Source organism: Telmatherina bonti (assembly GCF_933228915.1).
Source record: "Telmatherina bonti genome assembly, chromosome: 7".
Taxonomy (NCBI): domain Eukaryota; kingdom Metazoa; phylum Chordata; class Actinopteri; order Atheriniformes; family Telmatherinidae; genus Telmatherina; species Telmatherina bonti.
The window spans coordinates 42,283,068-42,305,645 of record NC_136625.1 but is presented as its reverse complement, the minus strand read 5'-3'; the positions used below and the strand labels follow the sequence as shown (position 1 = coordinate 42,305,645).

The following is a 22,578-nucleotide window of genomic DNA, read 5'->3' as shown; positions in this document are numbered from 1 at the left end:
GCTTGTCCAGTCAGACAAAGGTGCGTGACCGACAGTAGGGAAACCAGTAGAAACCAGGCAAACTCAGAAGCCATGGCTGGCTGGCCCCTATGAGGCAGAATAGGTACGTTGCACACTTACCACGAACACTCGTGTTTGCTCGAAAAGGACACGCTGGAGGGATTATATCTCTCGACTGGCTTGGGAACACCTCGGGATTCAGCAGAGTTGGGAAATGTGGCTGGGGAGAGGGAAGTCTGGGCTTCCCTGCTTAGGCTGCTGCCCCCCAACTCAACCCCAGATAAGCAGCAGAAAATGGATTAAACAAACCCATCGCCCTGAATTGTGGTTTTAGATAAACAATCCAAACCAGGCAGTCTCATGACAAGATGTTGGTGTTTACAAAAGTTAAAAAGAGGCAATGAACTTTGTTTACTGTTGGTTTTATTGTTACCACAGTTAAAAACATAATTCAAGTTAAATCATGTTAAAACCTCCATCCCTGTCAGGTCAGGCTGAGTTTGACACATAGAACTTCTTAATAGGTACTATTTAAATGAAACCAAACACAAGCAGGAAAAAAAAAAAAAAGACATTTTTTTCACAAGGAGGATGATCTCGGCTGTCATCTAATCACAACCATCAGCAAGCAGACATGTAGAAAAGGGTTCTGAACCTGGCAGAGTGAAACTCAGCCTCAATATTTGGTTTGTCAAAGGCACCAGTACATTTTTATGAGGTCATTTCAAGTAAATTAAAGATTTCATGGCTGACTGGATTTCGGCACTGGAAACATTTATAACATTAAAATAATCCTGAGTATTACAAACTCATCATCCTCACATTACTTCATTATTAGTGATTACAAACACCTTCAGAAATTAGAGTAGATCCACCAGGAACGTTCCAAGAGTCAGAATAGTGTGATTAGGTTCATTATGTCTACTCTGACTTTTAGATACATACTTGTTTTTTTTATTAGACAAAGAGTGTTTTTTCAAAGGAGTTGGTTTTATCTTTGACAAATTGAATGTCACTTCAGTCATTTGATGTCCAGGAGGGCCACACCTCCAGGAATTCAGCAGTGCTTCACCAAAGATGATAAGAACACGTCACAACAGACATCTGGTGACATTCCTGTGGAAGACTGAAGTGAAAGTTGAAACATGTTAAGAGTAAAACCAGCTTCAATCTAAAATACCCTTTGATTAAAAAAAAAGAAACTATATCTGAGACTCAGATCGTGAAATGAGACAGGACTCTTTTGAGCTGGAACACTTCCATCTTCCCCTCCTCTTCATCATCTCACTCCTGTTTTTTGGTTCGTCCCCTGAACGTGTCCATGAGGTTGAAGGCTCCCATGTACTGTCCCAGCAGGATGCCCTGCTTCATGGGTAGGATTCTACAGGAAAGAAATAAGATTATTCATTCATCAGCCTGAATTTATACTAGCCAAGTCTACTCATGTAATCATTTGTAGATGTTCTTAAAAATGACATGAGGTATCAAAATGTCTGTTGAAGAAAATGCCAAAAGATGAGACTGAACTAACCTGACTATCACCACCAAGTAGTACATACTATATCCTAATTTACTGTTGGATATGTACTGTTATGAAAGAAATGTATTCTTTCATATTTGTTATTTCATATTTGTTAAGCTTTCATAGTTTAAAGCTTAACATCCTGAATGTGCTTGACAATGCTTTTGATTTTTTTAAGATCATATTTGAAACATGCAGTTTATGAGACATTTTGAATCACTTTATGGTGAAAACTTTAGTTAAAAACCTGTCAAAAAAGGTAAATGATGACACTTTATAATGTTTGAAATATCAAAGGGTAATAAATGGCAACAACCCCTAAACATTTGTTTTTTCTTTTATCAGCAGCAGAGGGTGCACCTGTGTAGGGTGGACCAATGGATTGGTGAAGTATCTAGCCATTTAACAGTGAAGCTGCAGTTCTGTGTGGCTGAGTTTAACGAGGATTAACCAAAGGGAAGACATTATTATTATTATTAATAATAATAATAATAATAATAATAATAATAATAATAATGTCATTTTAAATTTGTGCTGGTAAAACACAGTGCTGTTGCAGCTTTCTCTTGGTTTGGAAGAAAGCAGAAGATACTGAGTCTGCTCTGCTTTGCTGGAACACTTCTATACTTGCTAAACTTTTTCATTTCAGTACCTATTATCCTTAATTTGATCAAATGTTTTGCCATCATTGATCCGCCGTATTCAGACACATTGACAGTTGGAGGTTTATGATAAAATTGAACTTTGTATGTATGTGTATGTATTTAAACTTCAAATTTGAGTTTTAAATGTGGAGCACAGCTTTATTTATAAGTAAATAGACATTTGCTTAATTTGGGAACTTGGTGATTTTGGAAGATTATTCTTTCCACTTGTAGTAACTTCTAGTCATCATCAGTGATGAAATATGCATTTATTTTATGCTACTGCTTATATACTTAGCATACAAAAAATGTCTTTATGACTTTAACACGTTAATTATGATTAATTCATTACAGAAAAAAAAACATTTTCAAAGACTGTGGGAATGAATAGATTATGGATCCCATGGCAGATGGAACTGAACTCAATGCATTTCGGGAGGTGCTTTGGAAGCAGCTACGAGAAGAGTTTCCAAATAAAAGTGACAAAATACTGCAAGGTCAACCATTAAGAAGTGATGAGAATCCTGCTGCATATCTGGACGAACAAATGAAAAGGTGGAAGCAGGAAACGGAGCAGGATGTTGAAAGTAATCCTGTAATTTTGAATCTTTTCAGGAACACCATAGTCTCTGCGATGCCAAGAACAGACTGGAAGATGTTGTGGGCCTTACTTCAATGTCACCGCAGCAGTTCTGGGACAATGTAATCCACACTGTTGAGAAACATCAGAGAGATGAACGAAGGCTGGTGGATCAGGAAATGGCAGTGCAAAGTGACTTGCCAACAAAACTCAAAGCTAGCACATGAGCTGCAGTAGTGATTACAGAGCAGCACCCTAACCCTCAAGGTGTGTGTGAAGATAAAATGAACTCTGTGTCACCAAGTCATCCCATTCACAGATCAGCAAAATAGCGCAATCTGGAGGCCCATGGGTCGGTCCCATGTGGTAACGTCATTCACACGATTCGATGTGTGCTGGATTTAAGGTGAGTTTGGACATTTCAGCAGGAGTTGCCCAGTCAGGGGACCCCCACACCTGGAGCAGTCCTCCCTTGGCGACCCCAATATCCTTTGAAACAAGTTCAAGAAGAAGGTTTGAATGAAACAATTCAGGGATTGATAAAAGCAGGAGTCTTAGTGGAAATTTACACTCCTCAGAACCAGAGACTTGAAGAGAATCAACAAACTGATCCAGAAAGCTGCTTCTGTGCTTGGAGTAACTCTGGAGCCGCTGGAGCTGATTGTCCAAAGAAGAATGCTGCACAAGCTGATGAAGATGATGGAGGATTCTTCACACCCTCTCCACAACACAGTGATGAAACAAGATCCGCAGAAGATCATTCCTGCCAGCAGCCATCAGCCAACAAGACCTCCTCAAGCTAATTATTATATACTACAATATCGAATTTCCCTTTGGGGATTAATAAAGTATTTTTCATTCACTTGTCATTTCATCACAAGATCTCAGAGTTGTTAAATCAGTGTAAGTTTGTTGCAATTCAAGCTAGATGGTTGCAGTAGATGACCTTGTTGACTTACCCTGATGTAACACTAAAATGGTGTGAAGTTTCAAACCCAGCTAATTTTGTTCCTCTCAGTTTTGAAGGTGAGTCACATGAGTGCATTGCAGAAGTGGCTAAGTATACCAAACTGTGACCAGACTTACAGGCGACTCCATTGGAAGATCCTCAGGTAACATTCTTTGTGGATTGTTCTTGTTTTCGTTACTATTTGGGAAGTCATGCGGGTTTTGCAGTTGTAAGACAAGATGGGAAGGACCTTACAATGGTGCTGAGCAAGAAGTGTGAACAACCCTGCTCCGCCCAGATGACAGAACTGCTCGCTCTCACAGAGGCTTGCTGCCTCGCAGAGGGTCTGAGTGTAAATATTTTTACGGACTCTGCATATGCTCACAGACTCTGTCATTTGTTTAGATCAGTCTTGAGACAAAGGGGGTTTAAAAGGCAGATGGGAAGCCCATCCAACATGGCCAACAAATCATTAAGCTGATTTCAGCCATGATGCTTCCAAGTAAATTAGCTATTATAAAATGTCCTGCACATCAAAAGGGAAACACCGCTGTTATTAAAGGTAACAATACTGCTGACGAAGCTGCCAGACGGGCATCTGAATCGAAAGTTGCTGTGCTTGCGCCATCTATCGGTTTGGAGCCAGCTGTTTCCCAGATGACATTGTGTTGATACAGGAATGAGCAGAACAGCGGAACAGGTGGAATAGCATCAGAGAGGTGTCACAAGGGATGACACTGGTTTGTGAAGGTAACATATTGGATTGATTGTTGCTCCTGTATCCCTCCTAACTATCTTAATTTCAGATGCACACGGTTTGGATCATTGCAGCAGGGGAGAGGTGGTCAGACGTCTGTCTAAGGATGGATAGTGGTCCCCGTATCTACAGGCAATGGTTGGTGAAATGTTGAGTGTGTGTGAAGTGTGTGCACAAAATAATTGAAAAGGGATTGTTACACCCATAGGACACATTCCAGTCCCAGAAGGACCCTTTTGTCATCTTGTCAACGACTACATGGACACGATCCAGCCTGTCAACGGTAAACGGTATATGTTGGTTGTCACTGAAAGGTTTAGTCGGTGGGTCGAAGCTGTTCTATCCAAAGATCTAGGCACAGAAACTGTGCTGAAGTTCCTGGTATGTGAAATTATTCTGAAATTTGCGGTTCCGTCTCAAATTAGCTCCAACAATGAGGCGTAATTTGTTCAAAATGTGATGAAAGGTGTGCTGTAGCAAATTGGAATAAAACGCCTAGGAGCAGTCTATCATCCTCAGAGCCAGGACCTGGTTGAATGCATTAACAGGACACTAAACGCAAAGATTAATAAGATTTGTGCCAGCTCTAACCTGAAGTTGTTTGACGCTTTGCCTTTGGCTTTAATGATTTACCACATGCAAACTCATCGAATCAAGCATCTTTTGCTGCATGAAATGCTTACCGGTCAACCAATGCATGTTCCTCAGCAGCGAGGACCATACAAAGGACTGCCACTGGAGCAATTGGAAACAGAGTTTAAAGACTACATGAAACAACTAACTTCTATCCATAGATCAATCTACCTGCAAGAAAAAAGGAGAAGCCAGAGACCTGAAGCAACTGAACATAAACCCCAGTGGAGGCTGGTGATTTCGTCTATGTAAAAGTGTTTCGCCAGGAGTGGAATGACCCGAGACGTGAGGGTCCATTTAAGGTTGTGCGAGCCACACCTACAGCAGTACAAGTGGAAGGCAGTTCAACGTGGTATTTCTTGAATCACTGTGTAAAGGCAACAGGAGGAGAACCACCCAAGGGAAGTGTTAGCCATGACACCCACACTGACTCAAAGGTTGAAAAGGTTAAGAAACCAGATGGTCCGAAGACCCAATCTCCTTCTGATGTTTCTCTTGCTGGAATCCGTGCTGTCAACCATGATGATGGTCCAGTGGATGTAAGGAACTGTGACGTACAATAGCCACGACATCCAACCATGAGAGCAGTCACACGGGTGGCCCGGTGGAACCAGTGACAGAGGGGAGTACGGTTTGACCATTCTTGCACAAACACACCATCCCAGAGTTTCCTTGCCAGCGTTTTCTGCTAATTGCAACCACATACACATGACTCGTTTCTCGGGTAACCGGGGGGCGATACAATTAAAAGGGTTTCAGAAACGACAGGCAGAGTTCAGTAAGCACTGGCGCGCAGGTTTTCAATTTTCCCCACAAGTAACTAGTGATTTTGGTGACAAGAAATATGATGCAACTGTAATCCTCAAGGGCGACGACAGCATGACGTTGGATGACTCAGTGCAGGAGACTGAACAGGATGTGACTACAACCCTTACTTCGACCATAGTTACAACGGATGTGATTGCACTTGGTAGACTTGACATTCTTGACAGTGGGAATGAGGTGACTGGAGCACCTGACAGGGGACGTTGGGCTATTCATTGGCCAACACTGCACCAGATGGTTCCTTTACAGCTGCTTTGCATAGGATGAGACAGGTGGGTAAAGAAATTGCACTTAATGCTATCAATGCATCTTGGGGGATAAATTGGTTAAAGAATATTTTTAACAAATAGCTATCCAAGTTGGCCCTGATAGTCGTCTGTGCTAGTCTGGTCCTCATTGTTCTTTCTCTGTTGGTTTGCTGTGTTTTTCCTGCCCTGAAGAGACAGTGGTTAAAGAGTTTTGACAAGCAAATGGCCCTGGTGATGGCCGCTCATCTCACTCAGAGGGAATTGGCCCTGGAGGAGTCTGGGCTGTAATCTACTATGAACTGTGTCAAGCATAGCAATGCAGAGTGGCGAAGATTGCCGTGTTCATCTGGGGGACGTGGAGCCTTCACCCTGGGATGGGAATGTCAAAAGTTGGGCAACCTTGTAGGACTTGATGTGTATTTTAAGTTTGGTTGTTTTGTTGTGTCAGTCATGAACCGACAAGGGGTATACAATACAATACAATACAACTTTATTTATAAGGCACTTTAAAAAAACAACAATATTGACCAAAGTGCCACATTGTGGGGGGTTAAAAAGAAACAGAATAAATAACAGAGATTAGGACAACTTGAAAAAAAAAACACAAAATACAATCAAATAAAAAAATAAAAGCAATCAAATTAAAACAATCAAAATAAAATCAGATCTAAAAAGTCAACTTATTGTGCGGAAAGCCAGCTTAAACAAATGGGTCTTCGGTCTAGATTTAACAGCAGATACAGTGGAGGCCTGTCTAACGTGTAAAGGAAGCTCAATCCACAGTTTAGGTGCAAAGGCCCGGTCCCCTCTGAGCTTCCGTTTCCTCCTCGATACTGATGGAAGTAGCTGGTCAGCTGACCTGAGAGACCAGAGGGTGTGTAGGGATGGAGGAGCTCAGAGGTACAGAGGACAGCACCATTTAGACATTTAAAAACAAATAAAAGCAACTTAAAATGGATCCTAAAGCTTGGTCCGCATTGCCGGTAGTAAGTCGGATTCGTTTTCGGTGAGGGTTGGACTCCGCCAAGGCTGCCCTTTATCACTGATTCTGTTCATAACTTATATGGACAGAATTTCTAGGTGCAGCCGAGGTGTTGAGGGGATCCGACTTGGTGGCCTCAGGATTGGGTCCCTGCTTTTTGCGGATGACGTGGTCCTGTTGGCTTCATCTGGTCGTGATCTCCAGCTCTCGCTTGAGTGATTCGCGGCCGAGTGTGAAGCGGCTGGGATGAGAATCAGCACCGCCAAATCTGAGACCATGGTCCTCAGCCGGAATAGGGTGGATTGCCCTCTCCGGGTCGGGATTCAGGTCCTGCCTCAAGTGGAGGAGTTTAAATATCTCGGGGTCTTGTTCACGAGTGAGGAAAGGATGGAGCGTGAGATCGACAGACGGATCGGTGCGGCATCTGCAGTAATGCGGACTCTGCGCCGGTCTGTCGTGGTGAAGAAGGAGCTGAGCCAGAAGGTGAAGCTCTCGATTTACCAGTCGATCTATGTTCCTACCCTCACCTATGGTCATGAGCTGTGGGTCGTGACCGAAAGAAGGAGATCTCGTATACAGGCGGCTGAAATGAGTTTCCTCCGCAGGGTGGCCGGGCTCTCCCTTAGAGATAGGGTGAGGAGCTCGGTCATCCGGGAGGAGATCAGAGTAGAGCCGCTGCTCCTCCGCATCGAGAGGAACCAGTTGAGGTGGCTCGGGCATCTGGTCAGGATGCCTCCTGGACCTCCCTGGTGAGGTGTTCCAGGCACTTCCCTCTGGGAGGAGACCCCGGGGAAGACCCAGGACACGCTGGAGGGATTATATCTCTCGGCTGGCCTGGGAACGCCTCGGGATCCCCCCCGCAGAGTTGGCAAATGTGGCTGGGGAGAGGGAAGTCTGGGCTTCCCTGCTTAGGCTGCTGCCCCCGCGACCCGACGCCGGATAAGCGGCAGAAGATGGATGGATGGATGGATGGATCCTAAAGTGCACGGGCAGCCAGTGAAGAGATGATAAAACCGGGGTGATGTGCTCATATCTACGTGTTCCAGTTAAAAGACGTGCATTTTGTTCCAGCTGCAGTCGAGATAAAAACAACTGACTCACCCCAAAATAAAGTGCGTTGCAGTGATCCAGCCAGGTGGTTACAAAGGCATGGATTACTGCCTTTACTAAGTGCGGACGTGCTAAAAAGTGTTTAACTTCCACCAGCTGCCTCAAATGTTGCATTTTGGCCTCAGAGACTCCTAGATTGTTCATTAAGTGTTGACACTGCTCATATTGATGTCAGAGAATTGTTTAAAAAGGCAGCTTTACTAAAAAATATGCATCTTTATAGTTCAGATCTTATAATGATGGCAACGTTAAAACAGCTTCTGTCATGAAAAGGTCTTTAACTGTTAAATTTGTTGTTTAATGTCATTGTTAACTTCACAACTGCTTAAAATACTTAGCGGTAGTCAATTTTCAAGTGCAATGACTATGTTGGAATTTAATAAAGATGAAGACTCAGGTTCATATTTGGCATTCACATTATCCTGTTCGGCTATTTTTATTATTATTCCGCCAAACTTTGCCACGCTACTCCTTCTGCGCCGTTCAGGTCACTTCAATCGTTCACAACTCAAACTCTGCAGCTCCTTCAGGACATGTGTGCTACGATTTTTTTATATATATATATATTTTTTTTAATCTTTGTTGTTTTTGAGATATTTAGCATTTTGTAAAAATAAAATTCAGCCTTGTGATTGGATGGAAGTCCTTCCAACCAAATGCGGATTGGAGCTTGCAAAAATTCAGCACAGTGATTGGTCAACAGGGTTTCAGAGCTCTGCACCGGTTTGAAATGTCCGGTTCATCAATTTCCCGTCCCCAGTGTCTTTCCTGCAAAATCTTTGAAAGGCTACTCCTCCTACACCGTTTATCTCACTTCAACCATTCAAGAATCAAACTCTTCAGCAGGAGATATTTTCTACGACTTTTGGTCTTTGTAACATTTAAACTTTTTAAGTTATTGAAGTTTTTGTCAATGTATTGAAATAATTTCCTGTGATTGGACGAAACGGAAGTCAGCTCAGTGATTGGTCCATTTTCTGCACTGGGACACAGGTACACATTCAAGGCATGGGTTCAAATGCAGATTTAAACATATAGCTCTATTGTTGTTTCTCGGCTGTTGCTTATGTGATGGCATGCAGTTCTGCAGACTGCTCAATGTGAACTATTGGTCTCAGCTGCACACTTCAAGGAGCAAAGGAATTTATTTGCAAATGTCCCAGTTAAATATGAAGGATTTGTTCCAACAATGCTCCCTGCAACATTTCAACACTTTGATAAATCTTAAACACATTAAAAAAAAGTTTTTCACATTGAACAATAAAGTCTTTCACATCTTTACTGGAGTTTAGTTCAACCTTACACATGTTTTTTCAGTCCCGCTAATTACACCCTGCTGGATGTGAAAAAAAAGACGTTCCCATGCCAATTGGAAAAAATTTGAACTCTTTTTCCAGATTGTATCTAAGAGTACAAGCAGCGTAGTGAGTAGGTCAGTGTGCTTCAATACAGGAGGTCATGGGTTCAAATCCTGATGTGGGGCAATTAGAAAAAAATTCACTTGTGCTTTTTTTTTCCCCCCCCAATTTCTTACAGTTATGCAATTTCATTCCAATCATTCAGCATAGTTCAATCAGTGGGCATTCACATTTGCTATTATTTCAATAATAGCTGTTTCTAGTTTCTTTATTATTGTAGCTCAACTGCAATGTGCTGTAGAATTATAAAGCCTGATAGCTTTGGGTAGATCTTCTGCATCCCTCTGCCCTGTGGGGAAGAAGCTGTTTACCACTGTTGTTTCATCGGTGTATCATGATGTTATTAAGTGCAAGGTCTGTGTTTAGAATGGTAAATCCAGTCAGGTGGTAGCAAAGGGTCGCATTATTTGAGTGTCCTGATATTAGTACCTCAGGTGTGTGTGTGTGTGTGTGTGCGCGCGCAAATGTGAGTGACATATGTTGCTCCATAGTAGCTCCAGTATTGCTCAGTTTTTTCAAAGGAGAAATAAAGGATCCATTAAAAATACTGTAGTGGAACCAGCAAGGAATCTCCCAAAAGTCTCCAGGACGACTCTCTCTACTTATTCTGTCTCACCTATTTCTCCTGGTGAATTTTAAGAGAAACATATGAGAAACTCTTTAGACTAAATAGAAACTAAAACCAGGCTGAGATGAGAATCTCAGTTTTGTCACTGGAGCTATAAAAGAGCAACCTTTGAACAGTAAAATTTTCCTCTGGGCCAGCCTCAGTTATGAAGTCTATTTTTGTCTTCATGTCATGCAAAAGGCGCACCGCGTTATTAGGCGTGTGCTAAAATGAAAGTAACAAAAGCAAAACAGGGAGTTTGGTTGAACTTCTTCAAAACAGTACTGGTACTTATTTTAAAATACACACATTTTTTCATCAGTCTGTTGTAACAAAGCTGTCAAAGTCCTCGTCTTCTGTGTTGGTATTAATCAGCTGGCCAATTTTACCAGTAAGTATAGCGGGTTCTCTCTCTTCATTGTCAGAGTCAGTGTCGTTGCTGGGTTGCAGTTAAATGATTATACCGGCTTTTGCAATAGCTCAGACAACAATTGATCCAGATATTGTAGCCCCGGCATCCACAATCAACTAATGTGGTGGCAAAACTTGCCCGACGCTCCCTCCCAGTCTTTGTGTGTTCGCCGTCTGTCATCCACTACTCCCATGACGCTAGCAACTTCTCTTGCTTTACTTGATTTTTCACCGTATCAGAGATATGGGCACGCATGGAGTCGCAGATCAACGACGACGGTGATGCGTAAAAAAAAACATCCGGTGTCTTTGCATACACCTCTATCAGCTACTCTTTCATTTTCTTATTGTATTTATTATTATGCACCTATGACGGTGGGAAATGGTCTTACAGTCAATCAAGCAGAGCACTTACTATAATTGCACAACATTTTTACATATTTTGAGATCCAGCACACACATAAGGCGCACCCCGTTAAAAGGCACTCCACTGATTTTTTCAAAAGATGTGCGGCTTTTAAGTGCATTTAATGTTATTTGGACCTAGAAGGATGCTACCAACAAAAATCCCATTCTGCTCAGATGAGTGAGGTTCCCCTCTCCTACATGCAAATAGGCATTCAGAGAGATAATCAGTGACACACAACGAAGAAAGAAAAGCTCGGAGCCCTCAACAATTATTTTGCCACATTTGAAAGCAAACTGATCTCCGTTAAGAGTCCTGTCACATTTAACATCACAAACAGGTATCCTCAGCATCTGCCCAATTACAAACCAAATCGGCACTAGTCATAACTGTCCCCTGCTCTCAGGTCAGCTCGAGAGGGAATGTCTTGTTAAATTCAAGGCTCTCTTTGCACCCCTACATCATGCCATCTTTTTACAAAAATTACATCTGGACGATTCACACAGGATTTTGGATTTAAAATTGTAAATTTTGCCAAAAGGTGTCAAAGTGTTCCATTCATGGTTCAGACTCTTTTCAATTCAATCTGTATTTATACTGCTAACCATATTGAGAGAGTCTCATTTACAAAAGACACCTGTTTTGGACAGACAATTTTTAGTTACAGTGTAGACATCGCCAACACTACCGATGAGGCAACAAGCAGGTTACAGCAATAATAAAATAAGAATAAAAGAATATTTCAAATATGCTTTTGCCATTCTGAACTGTCCCTCCTGATCCCCAACCAGGATTTCTGGATGATTAGAACAGGTTTGGAAGACTGCTGGTCTAAACAAGGTCAGCGACCATATCAGAAATGTTTCTGAGAACAAAACAAAGTCTTTTATGCTAATATAAAAACTCTCACAGCAATTAATCCCTTGAAGAGATTGTTAGATTATTAGTTAGTCAGACTGATGTCTCCATCTTTTCAGAAATGACTGATGCTTTGGATGAGTAATGAATCTCAAACATTAGTGTTTTCAAAGGGAAACTAAAGAGAGGCTAGACAATGTAAGACATCATCAAAATCTTCCATACAATAGCTTTTATGTCAGCTGAACAACAATGACAGGCAAAGAAGTGCATTGAGAGAAATGTATTCAGAACAAACATCTCAGAATAATGGCTGTATTCTTTAGAAAGAACAATAAAGAAAAAACAGAAGAAGGAAAATTTCTCCTTTCTGATGCAGGAAGGATAAAACTTTTAAATTACTAACACATTTGTTTTCTTCTTTGATTTAATCCTGGAACTAAAACTGGCTTTCTCTGTGAGTACTGATAGTAAAAGAATAAAAATATATGATGGGTTAAACAGTTAAAAAGTTACTGACAGCTCGTGACTATTGTAAGATAGAATTCAGTTTTGTGTTGTGCAAACAGATGTTTCACATAAGATCAGACTATATTGTGCTACTTCTCCTGTGGAGAGGTGAACTGGCTGTAACTGGAGAACAGTCTACTCTCCATGTTTGACTAGAAGAGAAGATGCTGTTGTGTGTTGACCGGGTGCAAGATGAGAATAAAGCAGCATCATATGCTCGAGCCAAAAGTTTTCCCTGAATTATTGTTACAACCAGAATGCTGTTAATAGTTATAGCTGAATACAGATGTGAGTATTGTACTGAACACCGTGTTCATCTGTCTGGGTGAATAGAAGAACTGTAGTGACATAGTGGTGAAATGAATTGCCTTTCATTGAAAAGGTTGTGAGTTCAAATCCAGGTGCTAGATTTTCATAAATCATATTAGATGGTTGTACTTCTTGTCCTTATGCTGATCTATGTCTAATAGATCTTGTGTGCTACTTCACACATTTAAATCTTAAGCTCTTTTGCCGATGACACATTGCAGGAATTGTAAAAAAAAAAAACAAAACAAAACAAAAAAACAACAACAAAAAAAACCCCCATTCCAATTCCACTGATAAAAAATGTTGGTGATTTTGCGAAAGCATAGTGAAGAGAGCTGTACTGGTGTAGTTGTTAATGAAATGGGCTCTTCTTCATCTTCTAGATGTTTGTGGGTTCGAATCCTGATGCATTACTGTGATAAATTAAGTTGCATAGTTGTGCTGCTTCTCCAAATGGTTATGCTATTGACAAGAGAGAGATCATTTCATGCAAACTGCAGAGTTTTAAATCCTCTCAGTGTGTACGAAATCTGGGTGTTATTTTTGACTCTGAGCTGAATTTTATTCAACATATCAGAAATGTTACAAAGACAGGATTTTATCATCTCAAAAACATCGCCAGAGTCCGCCCATTTCTCTCTCTTGCCAGCACGGAGGTACTAATGCATGCTTTTATTTCTAGTAGACTAGACTACTGGAATGCCCTGCTCTCTGGTCTTCCCAAAAAGAGTATTTCTAGTTTACAACTACTGCAGAACTCGGCGGCACGAGTTCTGACAAGGACCAGGGGGCGGGAACACGTTACACCAGTTTTAAAGTTGCTGCATTGGCTTCCCGTGCATTTCAGGATTGATTTTAAGGTTCTTTTAGTGGTTTATAAATGTCTTAATGGTCTTGGGCCTTCTTATTTATCTGATCTGTTTTTAAGGTATGAACCCTCGCGGACCCTGAGGTCCTCAGGTACCGGCCTTTTAGTTTTTCCTAAAGTTCGTACCAAAACATATGGCGAGGCCACATCTCAGTATTACGGGCCTCGCCTATGGAACAGCCTGCCTGCGGGCCTCAGGGCTGCAGAGACTGTTGATGTTTTTTAAAAAAAAGCTCAAGACCTACCTTTTTAGTTTAGCTTATAACTAAGTTTTAACATTCTTATATTAACCCATATTTATCTTTCTTTTTAGTTAATTTTATTTATTTATTTATATATTTTATATATTGATTTACATAGTATAGATTTTATTATTTTATTTTAATGGATTTTATTTTTGTTTAGTTATCACTCCAGCTCTCTCCTCATCGGGGTCCTCTTCGCCGAGGGCTGCCCCTGCTCTGACTGCATGGGTGTTGCTGTGGGGGCTGTCCCTGTCTGGTGGGTCGGGATCCAGCGCTGCAGCTTTACGGTTGTGGCGTGGGTCCTGTCTGTCCGGACCCGGGTGGCCCCCATGGTGATGGCCAGGGTGGTCTTGGTTGGGGGTAGCCCTTTGTGTAGAGGCTCCCTGAGAATACCGTTTCCTTATCTGGTGCACATCTGGTGCAAATGCACCTGGCCATTCATTCATATTCTTTTAACTGTTACAGGGCAAATAGGGCATGGGTGAGGGTGGTTGTGGGTGGGTGAAAGGGGATGTGTATGTGTGTTAGTGTTTTATCTATTTTGATGTAAATTGTTTTTATAATGTAAAGCACTTTGTATTGTTTTTAAGCACGAAAAGTGCTATACAAATAAAGTTTGATTTGATTTGATTTGATCAATCATTCAGCATAGAAGGGCATTCACATTTGCTCTTCTTCAAGAAGAGCACTTTTCTAGTTATTTTTGTAATCAAATCTGATCTCTATACTTGTACATTCAGCAGTGTAGTATCAATATAATTTTTGGAGTACTAGGGTTAGGGTTATATGGATTATTGTGTCCCTTAGTTAGAATTCATAATTAAAGAAGGGGATGCTTGCCAAAGCTCCCTTGAAGAGCACAGACTAATTAATATTAAGAAAATATAAACATGAACTTTTTTTTGTTATTTTAATTAACCTTTATTTAACCAGGTGAAGTCAGTTGATAACTTCTCATTTACAACGATGCCCTGGCAAAAGGCTCCACAAATTATTAGTTAAAAAATTATTTTGGTACAAAGACTGAGCTTGGAGAACTTTAAACATGGTAATGAATCTGAAAGGTTCCCAGCTAATAACTTCAAAATAAACGGGGAGAAAACAATCATCTCTGTCAAAGATGTTAAAGAAAATATCAGCCACGACCCTGACAACACCACTTTCTGACATTCCTTTAAAACCTTACATAAAATACAAATAAACACAACAGATGGAATTATTAATTAATTTTTTGGTAACATCTTCTAAAATTAAATCAAGAAAACAAAATAGCTTTGGATTCACCCATTTTAATCAGTGAGCTCCGTGAAGTGCTCCAGCATCTTCCCAACAATAAAGCATCAGGTCCAAATTGTTGTCACCCACTTGTTATAAAATGATGTTAGAAATAAAAGGAAAAAGAAAAAAAAGCTTCAAAAATAAACTTAGCTAATATTACAGTACTATTGAAACCAGGAAAAGGGCATTCCCATCCAGTTACCATCCAATTTCATCAATAAATGTTCATCTGGTGGGGTGGTCACATGATCTGGACCAAGATGGACACTGAAGACTTTTCTCCACTCCAGACTTCAAATAAATCTGCAAGCTCATCCATGTTAACTCAATGATAGTTTAATTATACATTAAGTCAAAGCAAGTTTATTTGTATAGCACAATTCAACGACAGGGTGATTCAAAGTCCTTTATAAAGGCAATAAAACAGAAAGTAGGAAGCATCATTAAAGAGTAAAACAAGAAAGGTAAAGCAAAAAACAAAACCTACTATAATCAGGATCAATTCCAATTGGTAGTTTCAGACGTGTGGAGGATAGAAGTTGAATGCAGCTTCTCTAGGTCTCCTTCTGACTGGAAACTGATAAAAGACGAGATCCAGATGACTGTGGGATCTGATAGGTTTATACTGTAACAGTAGGCCTCTGATGTATTTTGATCCCAAAACATTCAAAGCCTTCTAGACTAGCAACAGAACTTGAAAGTCTATCCTCTGACGAACAGGCAGGCAGTGTAAAGACCTCAGAACTGGTCTTATATGGTCAACTCTCTTGGTTTTAGCAGAGTTCTGAATAAGCTGTATCTGTCTAATAGAGTTAATTTCTGGGAAGAGCCAAAAGACCCTGTTACAGATGAAAACCTGGACTAGTTTGACATCAGATCATTTATCCTTTATATATTCTTAAGGTGATAGAAAGCTGACTTTGTCATTCCCTTAATTTTAACCATCACTGTGATACCCTGTGCTTTTTAAATTGTAGAATGAATCCTTTCTGAATGAATCCTTCTCCGCAAATGTATCTAATTTGATACTATCTGCCATCCTTAAAGTCAGGTTCAGACACTGGATGGATTGATATATGGTGGCACTTAAATGCTAAAGTCAGGGTGTTCAATCGGTCTTGTAGGTTCTTCCATGTATTCCTCTTCCAACAGAGCTGGCTTCCATTAAAGTGGAAATAAAAAAAAGTCAAGCAAACTAACTTTATTTTCTAGACTCAGTCATAATATTATCAATAATAATATTCCAAACGTGTCAAACATATACAAGAAAACCGTAGTTAAGTTTGATCTTTTGTAGCAGGAACGCGGCCGTCTTGCAGTACTTGTAAAGGTGACGTCACGGGGTTGGTTGATACTTTAGCTGCAAGCTAAATCTACAGAAAGCCGCAACATAATTATGAAGAGTGGTACAATGGAGGACGAAGCTGAAAAACCGACTGAATATAATAATCCCATTGAGTATGCTTTCCAATATGCCAGGTGACTGGAGCAGTGATGAGGAAAGAAGAGGAAGATGAAGAGCCGGTGCTTCTCTATGGGGCGGAGCGGGTCGGCACGACCACCTGGTGTAGGTGTAGCTGCTGTTCTGCGATGCCCACAAAGTTTATCTGCTGTCAAGAGGCTGACTTGGACCATGTCATGCACGGTAAAATGTGCATAACAAAGTCTGCACATTTGATTGTCTGTGCTGGAAGGTGGATATTTTGGTGCCTATGCTGTCCCTGAAGGATGTCCGAGCGAAGACACTGGAGAGTCCGGTTAACAGCAGCTAACTGTTAGACAAGCTATCTAATGTTAGTAATCGCTGGTGGTTTAATCTCAAATAAAATAAATGCTGCAGTGAAACAGTAAAATGATGGAAAAGATGCAAACAATATTTCTATTTGCAATTAGCTTATAAAACGTTATGGTTTATTTTGCTCCCTGCTAATGCTGCTAGCTAATTACTAGCTAAACATTAGCATTAGCTAACAATAACATTCGGAGCTCAGCTAATGTGTTAAGTTGTTCTTTTCCGGTTGACAAAAAAATTTTGGTGTATAAAGTGTCTTTTGTAATTGCACTAAAGTTTAAATTAAAAAGCCCTTTTTGTTAAATTTATATTATCTTGTTGCACAAACAAGCTAATGAACTTAATCATTTGAGATATCATTCATTCATTCATTTTCTAAATCGCTTAGTCCAATTCAGGGTCGCGGGGAAGCTGGAGCCTATCCCAGCTGGCTTTGGGCGACAGGCAGGGTACACCCTGGACAGCTCGCCAGTCCATCGCAGAGCCGCGTAACTCTTTTTTCTTAAATATAAACATGTAGTAATATTAAATCTGACTAATAATTTTAAGAGTCTCTTTAGGTTGACTGCATAGAGACAGTCCACCCTTTGGGCCAGAGGACATTTGACAATGAAGACCAGGATTCCTATTCCTGCCTGTGTCATCCACTCCATCAGGGTGGTTTTTCCCTCCCTGGAATATCATGGTTTTTATTTGCTTTTGATGATTTGTAAATTATCATTTCAAGCATTCTCCATTAAAAATGATTAACTGAAATATTTAGGCTCCTTCCCCACCAGAGAGGTGACGTTCCACGTCCCTAGAGCCAGCTTCTGCAGCCGGGGATCGGACCGCCAGGGTCCCCCTCTTGCTGCCGCCCAGCTCACATTGCACCCGACCCCTACGGCTCCTCCCGCAGATGGTGAGCCCACGGGAGGTGGGGCCCATGTAACCCTTTCAGGCTGAGCCTGACCGGGCCCCATGGGCAAAGGCCCGGCCACCAGACGCTCGCTCTCGTACCCCACCTCCAGGCCTGGCTCCAGAGGGGGGCCCCGGTAACCCGCGTCCGGGCAAGGGAACATTCATGCCCAGGTTGGTCGTCATCATAGAGGTCGATGATAACTGAATTATTTAATATACCACATTCAGACATGCACCCATAACTAGTTTGACCCGTAAAACACAGGATGTATGCAGGATTAGAATTTCAAAATGTAATGTGAACATACAAATGATCAACAATAATAATAATCCATGTGAAAGCAAAAGAATATTTTCCAAATTTTCAACCATAATGAAACTGACTTTGCATTAATTTTTTTTCACAAAATTAACTATAATATACAAACACAGAACATCCTGGAATTTATTTAACAAATGTGAAGGAAATCAGATGTAATGTGATGAATTTCTTTCCATGCCTTCTTAGTGTGGGCTGTTATTGGGCTAAGATGCTTGGCAGCAAACAGCACCTTTTCTGGTTTTTGCACACCTTTGTGCTGGCCAGGGTGACAACAGTCTCTGTTTTCATGTCCTGCAAAGCTCCTGTTGAGCTCCCCTCTAACAATGTCCTTCCTGAAGGTCTAACCCTTCTCTACCTCCACTGGTGTCACCAGATACTGCTGAGCAGCCTGGAGTTCTGCTGTTTATGCTGCTTTTTTACCCTCCTTTGTTTCTCCTTCGTCTCCCGGTTCACATTACTGTTGTGATGCAGCAACGGACCTCAGATTCTCTCTGAGAAATGTTTTTCTCTTTGTGACATACTTTGTCTGCAGGGAGTGAAGACCTTCTAGCTGTGCTGTGTGAAAGCCCAGCGTCGTTTTCTCTACATTTCTAGCTGCTTGTCGAGGGTTACCTTCTGCAGGTGCTGGAAGGCAGCAGAGCTTGTGAGGAGCCGTGGTCGCTGACTCTCTTCTTCAGGGGTGTATGGACGATGCTATTGTCATGGTCTCTCCAGACACCCAGTGATGCACGTTGGTGATCTGATGCAGGACTGAGGTCCACTTCTCTTGTAACTCAGTCACATTTCCCTCACATGTTGTGGCAGAACACCAGAGATGATTCATTCTGATCCGCTCAACAGCTCCTCACTGGGACACTTCAGCAGACGTTTGACATTTTCCACAATATGCCAAAGGTCATAATGGTGCTGTATGGATTTATACTTGTGACACATGATTTTCTGATGGAGGCAGTCAGTCACCAGGACGGATATGGTCACGTCCTCCTCTCCTAACTTGGAAAGGCATCTCTCGAGACCTTCCACCTCAACCCAGGAACTGTTCCTCCCCTCTGTGACTTTTACAGTTTCCTGGGCCACGAACAGCTAGGACTTGATGTCAAGAAGCGAGCAGGTTCCATTTTGTGGTATGATGACCTGGGCTGTCATATCTGGAGTCTCCTGATATGATCAGCGGCTCTTCACCACTCAGTACAGCATCATCATGTACTGTCCAGGCCTTGTTGACCTCTGGGACAACACAGGCCTTCTGTATGTTGAACAACTCTCCTTTTGAGATGGTTTGTAGACCAGTGTACATGTACTCGTGACCAGCATGGCCAGCAATGCAGCAATGCTTAAATCCTATTTTGAAGACAGTTGGTGGTCTCACCAAATGTTTGCCACAACCTTCCCAGTGGCACACATAGAGCTTCAACAATTCTCCTGTTGATACAAAACTATTTCTTTCTGGTGAGACATTTTTATTAAAAGGAAAGATTCTTCGTGGTTGGATATTTAATCTTAATCTTGTTTCCCCAGAAGACTTAACTCCCTTTTTGTCAATAAGAGAACAGTTACATCACTCAAAGGACTACATAAATGTTTTAACACTACTTGTGTGGCAAGATGTAAAGAAATACATCAATATTTCTCCAGCCATGTCTATCTGGTCTTCCCTGGCTCTTGACCCAGATTTAGCAGTGATTGGAGTATCAGTTTAATGGAGTGAATATCTAAGGGCTTGGTAAACCTTGAAGACCTGCTGATTTCAGACTCCTAATTAATTTGAGCAAATCTGGCCGATTTTAAGATCCCTCAAAAACCTTTTTATAAGTAACTCCAGACTGTCACTTTCTAGGGGCTCTTTTGAAGATGGGCCGGATTTGCACAAGGCTATCAGAGATGGGAAACAATAATCTTGACCAAATCTCCCAAAGGACTTATTTCCAAGATGTATACTTAAATAATTTACTCCATCTCTTCAGGCTATGACTGAAGCAGTTTTAGGAGCGTGATGTGATCGTGACTTTTATTCCTGTTGACTGGGACAAGATCTGTAGGAAGATTTTCCCTTGTATGCACTTTATGAACAAAATTTTAAAGTTTTCTGTCATATTTCTTACACAACTGTTTGCCTCCAGAGAAAGTTCTCTGAAACCTCTACCTTTCTTATAAACGTGAAAGACCAGGTACTTTTTTCCCCCACTTGTTTTGGTTGTTCGACTATTTTCAGACCTTTTTAAAGGGGGTTCACTTTGTTGTATTAATGTGTTGTTTATTCTTCTTTTTGTGATTGTCCTGTTGATTATACATTCTATGTATATTTATTTATATAATTTACACATACATACACTATTCATAAAAAGTTAGGGATATTCAGCTTTTGGGTGAAATTTCCCAACAAGCCTAAAATGCCTTCAAACCTGTACAGGTGAACTTAATGTGATCTTCTCTAAGCTTTTAAATGCACATGTCCAACTGTTAAATGTTTCAATACATTTTGCACAAGTTGCTGTTCTCTAACAAGGAGCTTAACGGCAAAAATCACGGCAGCTGTGTGATCCTTGAATTGACCAATAAATGTCCTGGTTCAATTAGAGCTGGTGTTTAAACAGTTGTCCTCATCATGCTGTTCACATTTTGACATCATGAGACCAAGACGACACCTAACAATGGAACAACAGTCCCTTGCCATTGCCATGCTTCAAACAGGACGTTCTCAGACAGAAGTGGCCACTGAGCTTGGAGTGTCACAGAGTGTCATCAGCAGGTTGCAACAGAGATATGGAGAGACTGGAAGAGTCACAGAAAGGCCTAGAAGTGGACGTCCTTTGGCCACATCCCGTGCTGATGACCGCTACATTGTGAACACTGCCCTGAGAAACCGGATGATGAATGCCACTCAACTCCAGGCACGTTTAAGAGAGGTGAGAGGCACCCAAGTGTCACGTCAGACCATTCCAAACCGTTTCCATCAGCGTGGTCTGCGTGCTAGACGACCTGCACGGGTACCTGACCACACCACCAGGCACAGGCATCATCGTCTTGCATGGGCCAGGGAGCATTTACGCTGGACGAGGAACCAGTGGGCCTCAGTGCTGTTCTCTGATGAAAGTCGATTCACACTGAGCAGAAATGATGGCCGGCAACGATGTTGGAGACGTCAGGGAGAGCGCTATGCATCAGCCACTGTTGTCACCAGGCCAGCTTTTGGTGGTGGCGGTGTTACAGTGTGGGCAGGGGTGTCCACTTGGTACAGAACTGCCCTACACTTTGTGAATGGTACAGTGACAAGCCCATACTACCTGAATAACATCATTAATCCAGTGATTGTGCCCCTACATGAACAGCACAGGCCTAATTTCATCTTCATGGACGACAATGCTCCTGCTCATCAAGGCCGCATCATCAGGGAACGGCTGTTGGAGACTGGTGTACCTCAAATGGAACGGCCTGCACTCTCTCCAGACCTGAATCCCATTGAAAACCTGTGGGATCAGCTGAGCCGTCGTGTAGAGGCTCGAGACCCTGCACCCCAGAACCTCAATGACCTGAGGGCTGCCCTTCAAGAAGAGTGGGATGCCATGCCTCAGCAGGCAATAAGTTGCCTTGTGAACAGCATGAGACGTCGTTGTCAAGCTGTAATTGATGCTCAAGGGCACATGACCAGATATTGAGACGTTCAAATTTTTTGTTGTGGTGCAACTACCATTGTTGTTACCTTTTGTGTTGAATTAATTTTTTTAGATTATATATATATATATATATATATATATATATATATATATATATATATATATATATACACACACACACTACTGAGCCTCATTCTGACGTGTTTAAAGGACATTACATCAAAGTTGGATCAGCCTGTAGTGTGTTTTTCCACTTTCATTTGGAGTAGAACTCCAAATCCAGACCTCCATGGGTTGATACGTTTTATTTTCATTGATAATTTTTGTGTGATTTTGTTGTCAGAACATTCAGCTATGGAAAGAACAAAGTATTTAATAAAAATATTTAATTCATTCAGATCTATAACATGTTGCTTTAGTGTTCCCTATAGCTTTTGAGTAATGTATGTTTTATTATTGTTTTACAGTACCTTTTAAAGAAGTCTCATCCTTTCTCTATGAGAACTGTTACCTATAGGTCAAACGGAATGTAACATTCATGGAAGGCTGAATAAAAAGAGTTCTGACCCTTGGGCAGTGACTGCAGTTTGTATCTTCATGTTTACTGTAGTTTATGCAGACTTTTAATTTGGAAACAAGGATTTTATTTGGAAGTTTGTAAATAGTAGCAAAGCAGGAAGTAGTAACTTGCAGTCAAGCTAGGATCATGTGTGGGAAAGCTAGGAAAGCAGCAGGCTGGTGAAATGTGCAGAGATGGGAGAGACCAGAAAAAACAGCATAACTTTTCATT

At 41.3% G+C, this 22,578-nt stretch overlaps 1 protein-coding gene across 1 annotated transcript in view; it reads right to left on the bottom strand.

Annotated features, from left to right (window-relative positions):
• Positions 1-528: 528 nt before the first annotated feature.
• LOC306758773 (epidermal retinol dehydrogenase 2-like) overlaps positions 529-22,578 on the bottom strand; it is a 64,343-nt gene continuing 42,293 nt past the window's right edge. The window contains exon 7 of the mRNA XM_079244160.1: positions 529-1,381. Coding sequence (XP_079100286.1) covers positions 1,285-1,381 — 97 coding nt within the window. The 3' untranslated portion in view covers positions 529-1,284. The remainder of the gene's footprint in view (positions 1,382-22,578) is intronic.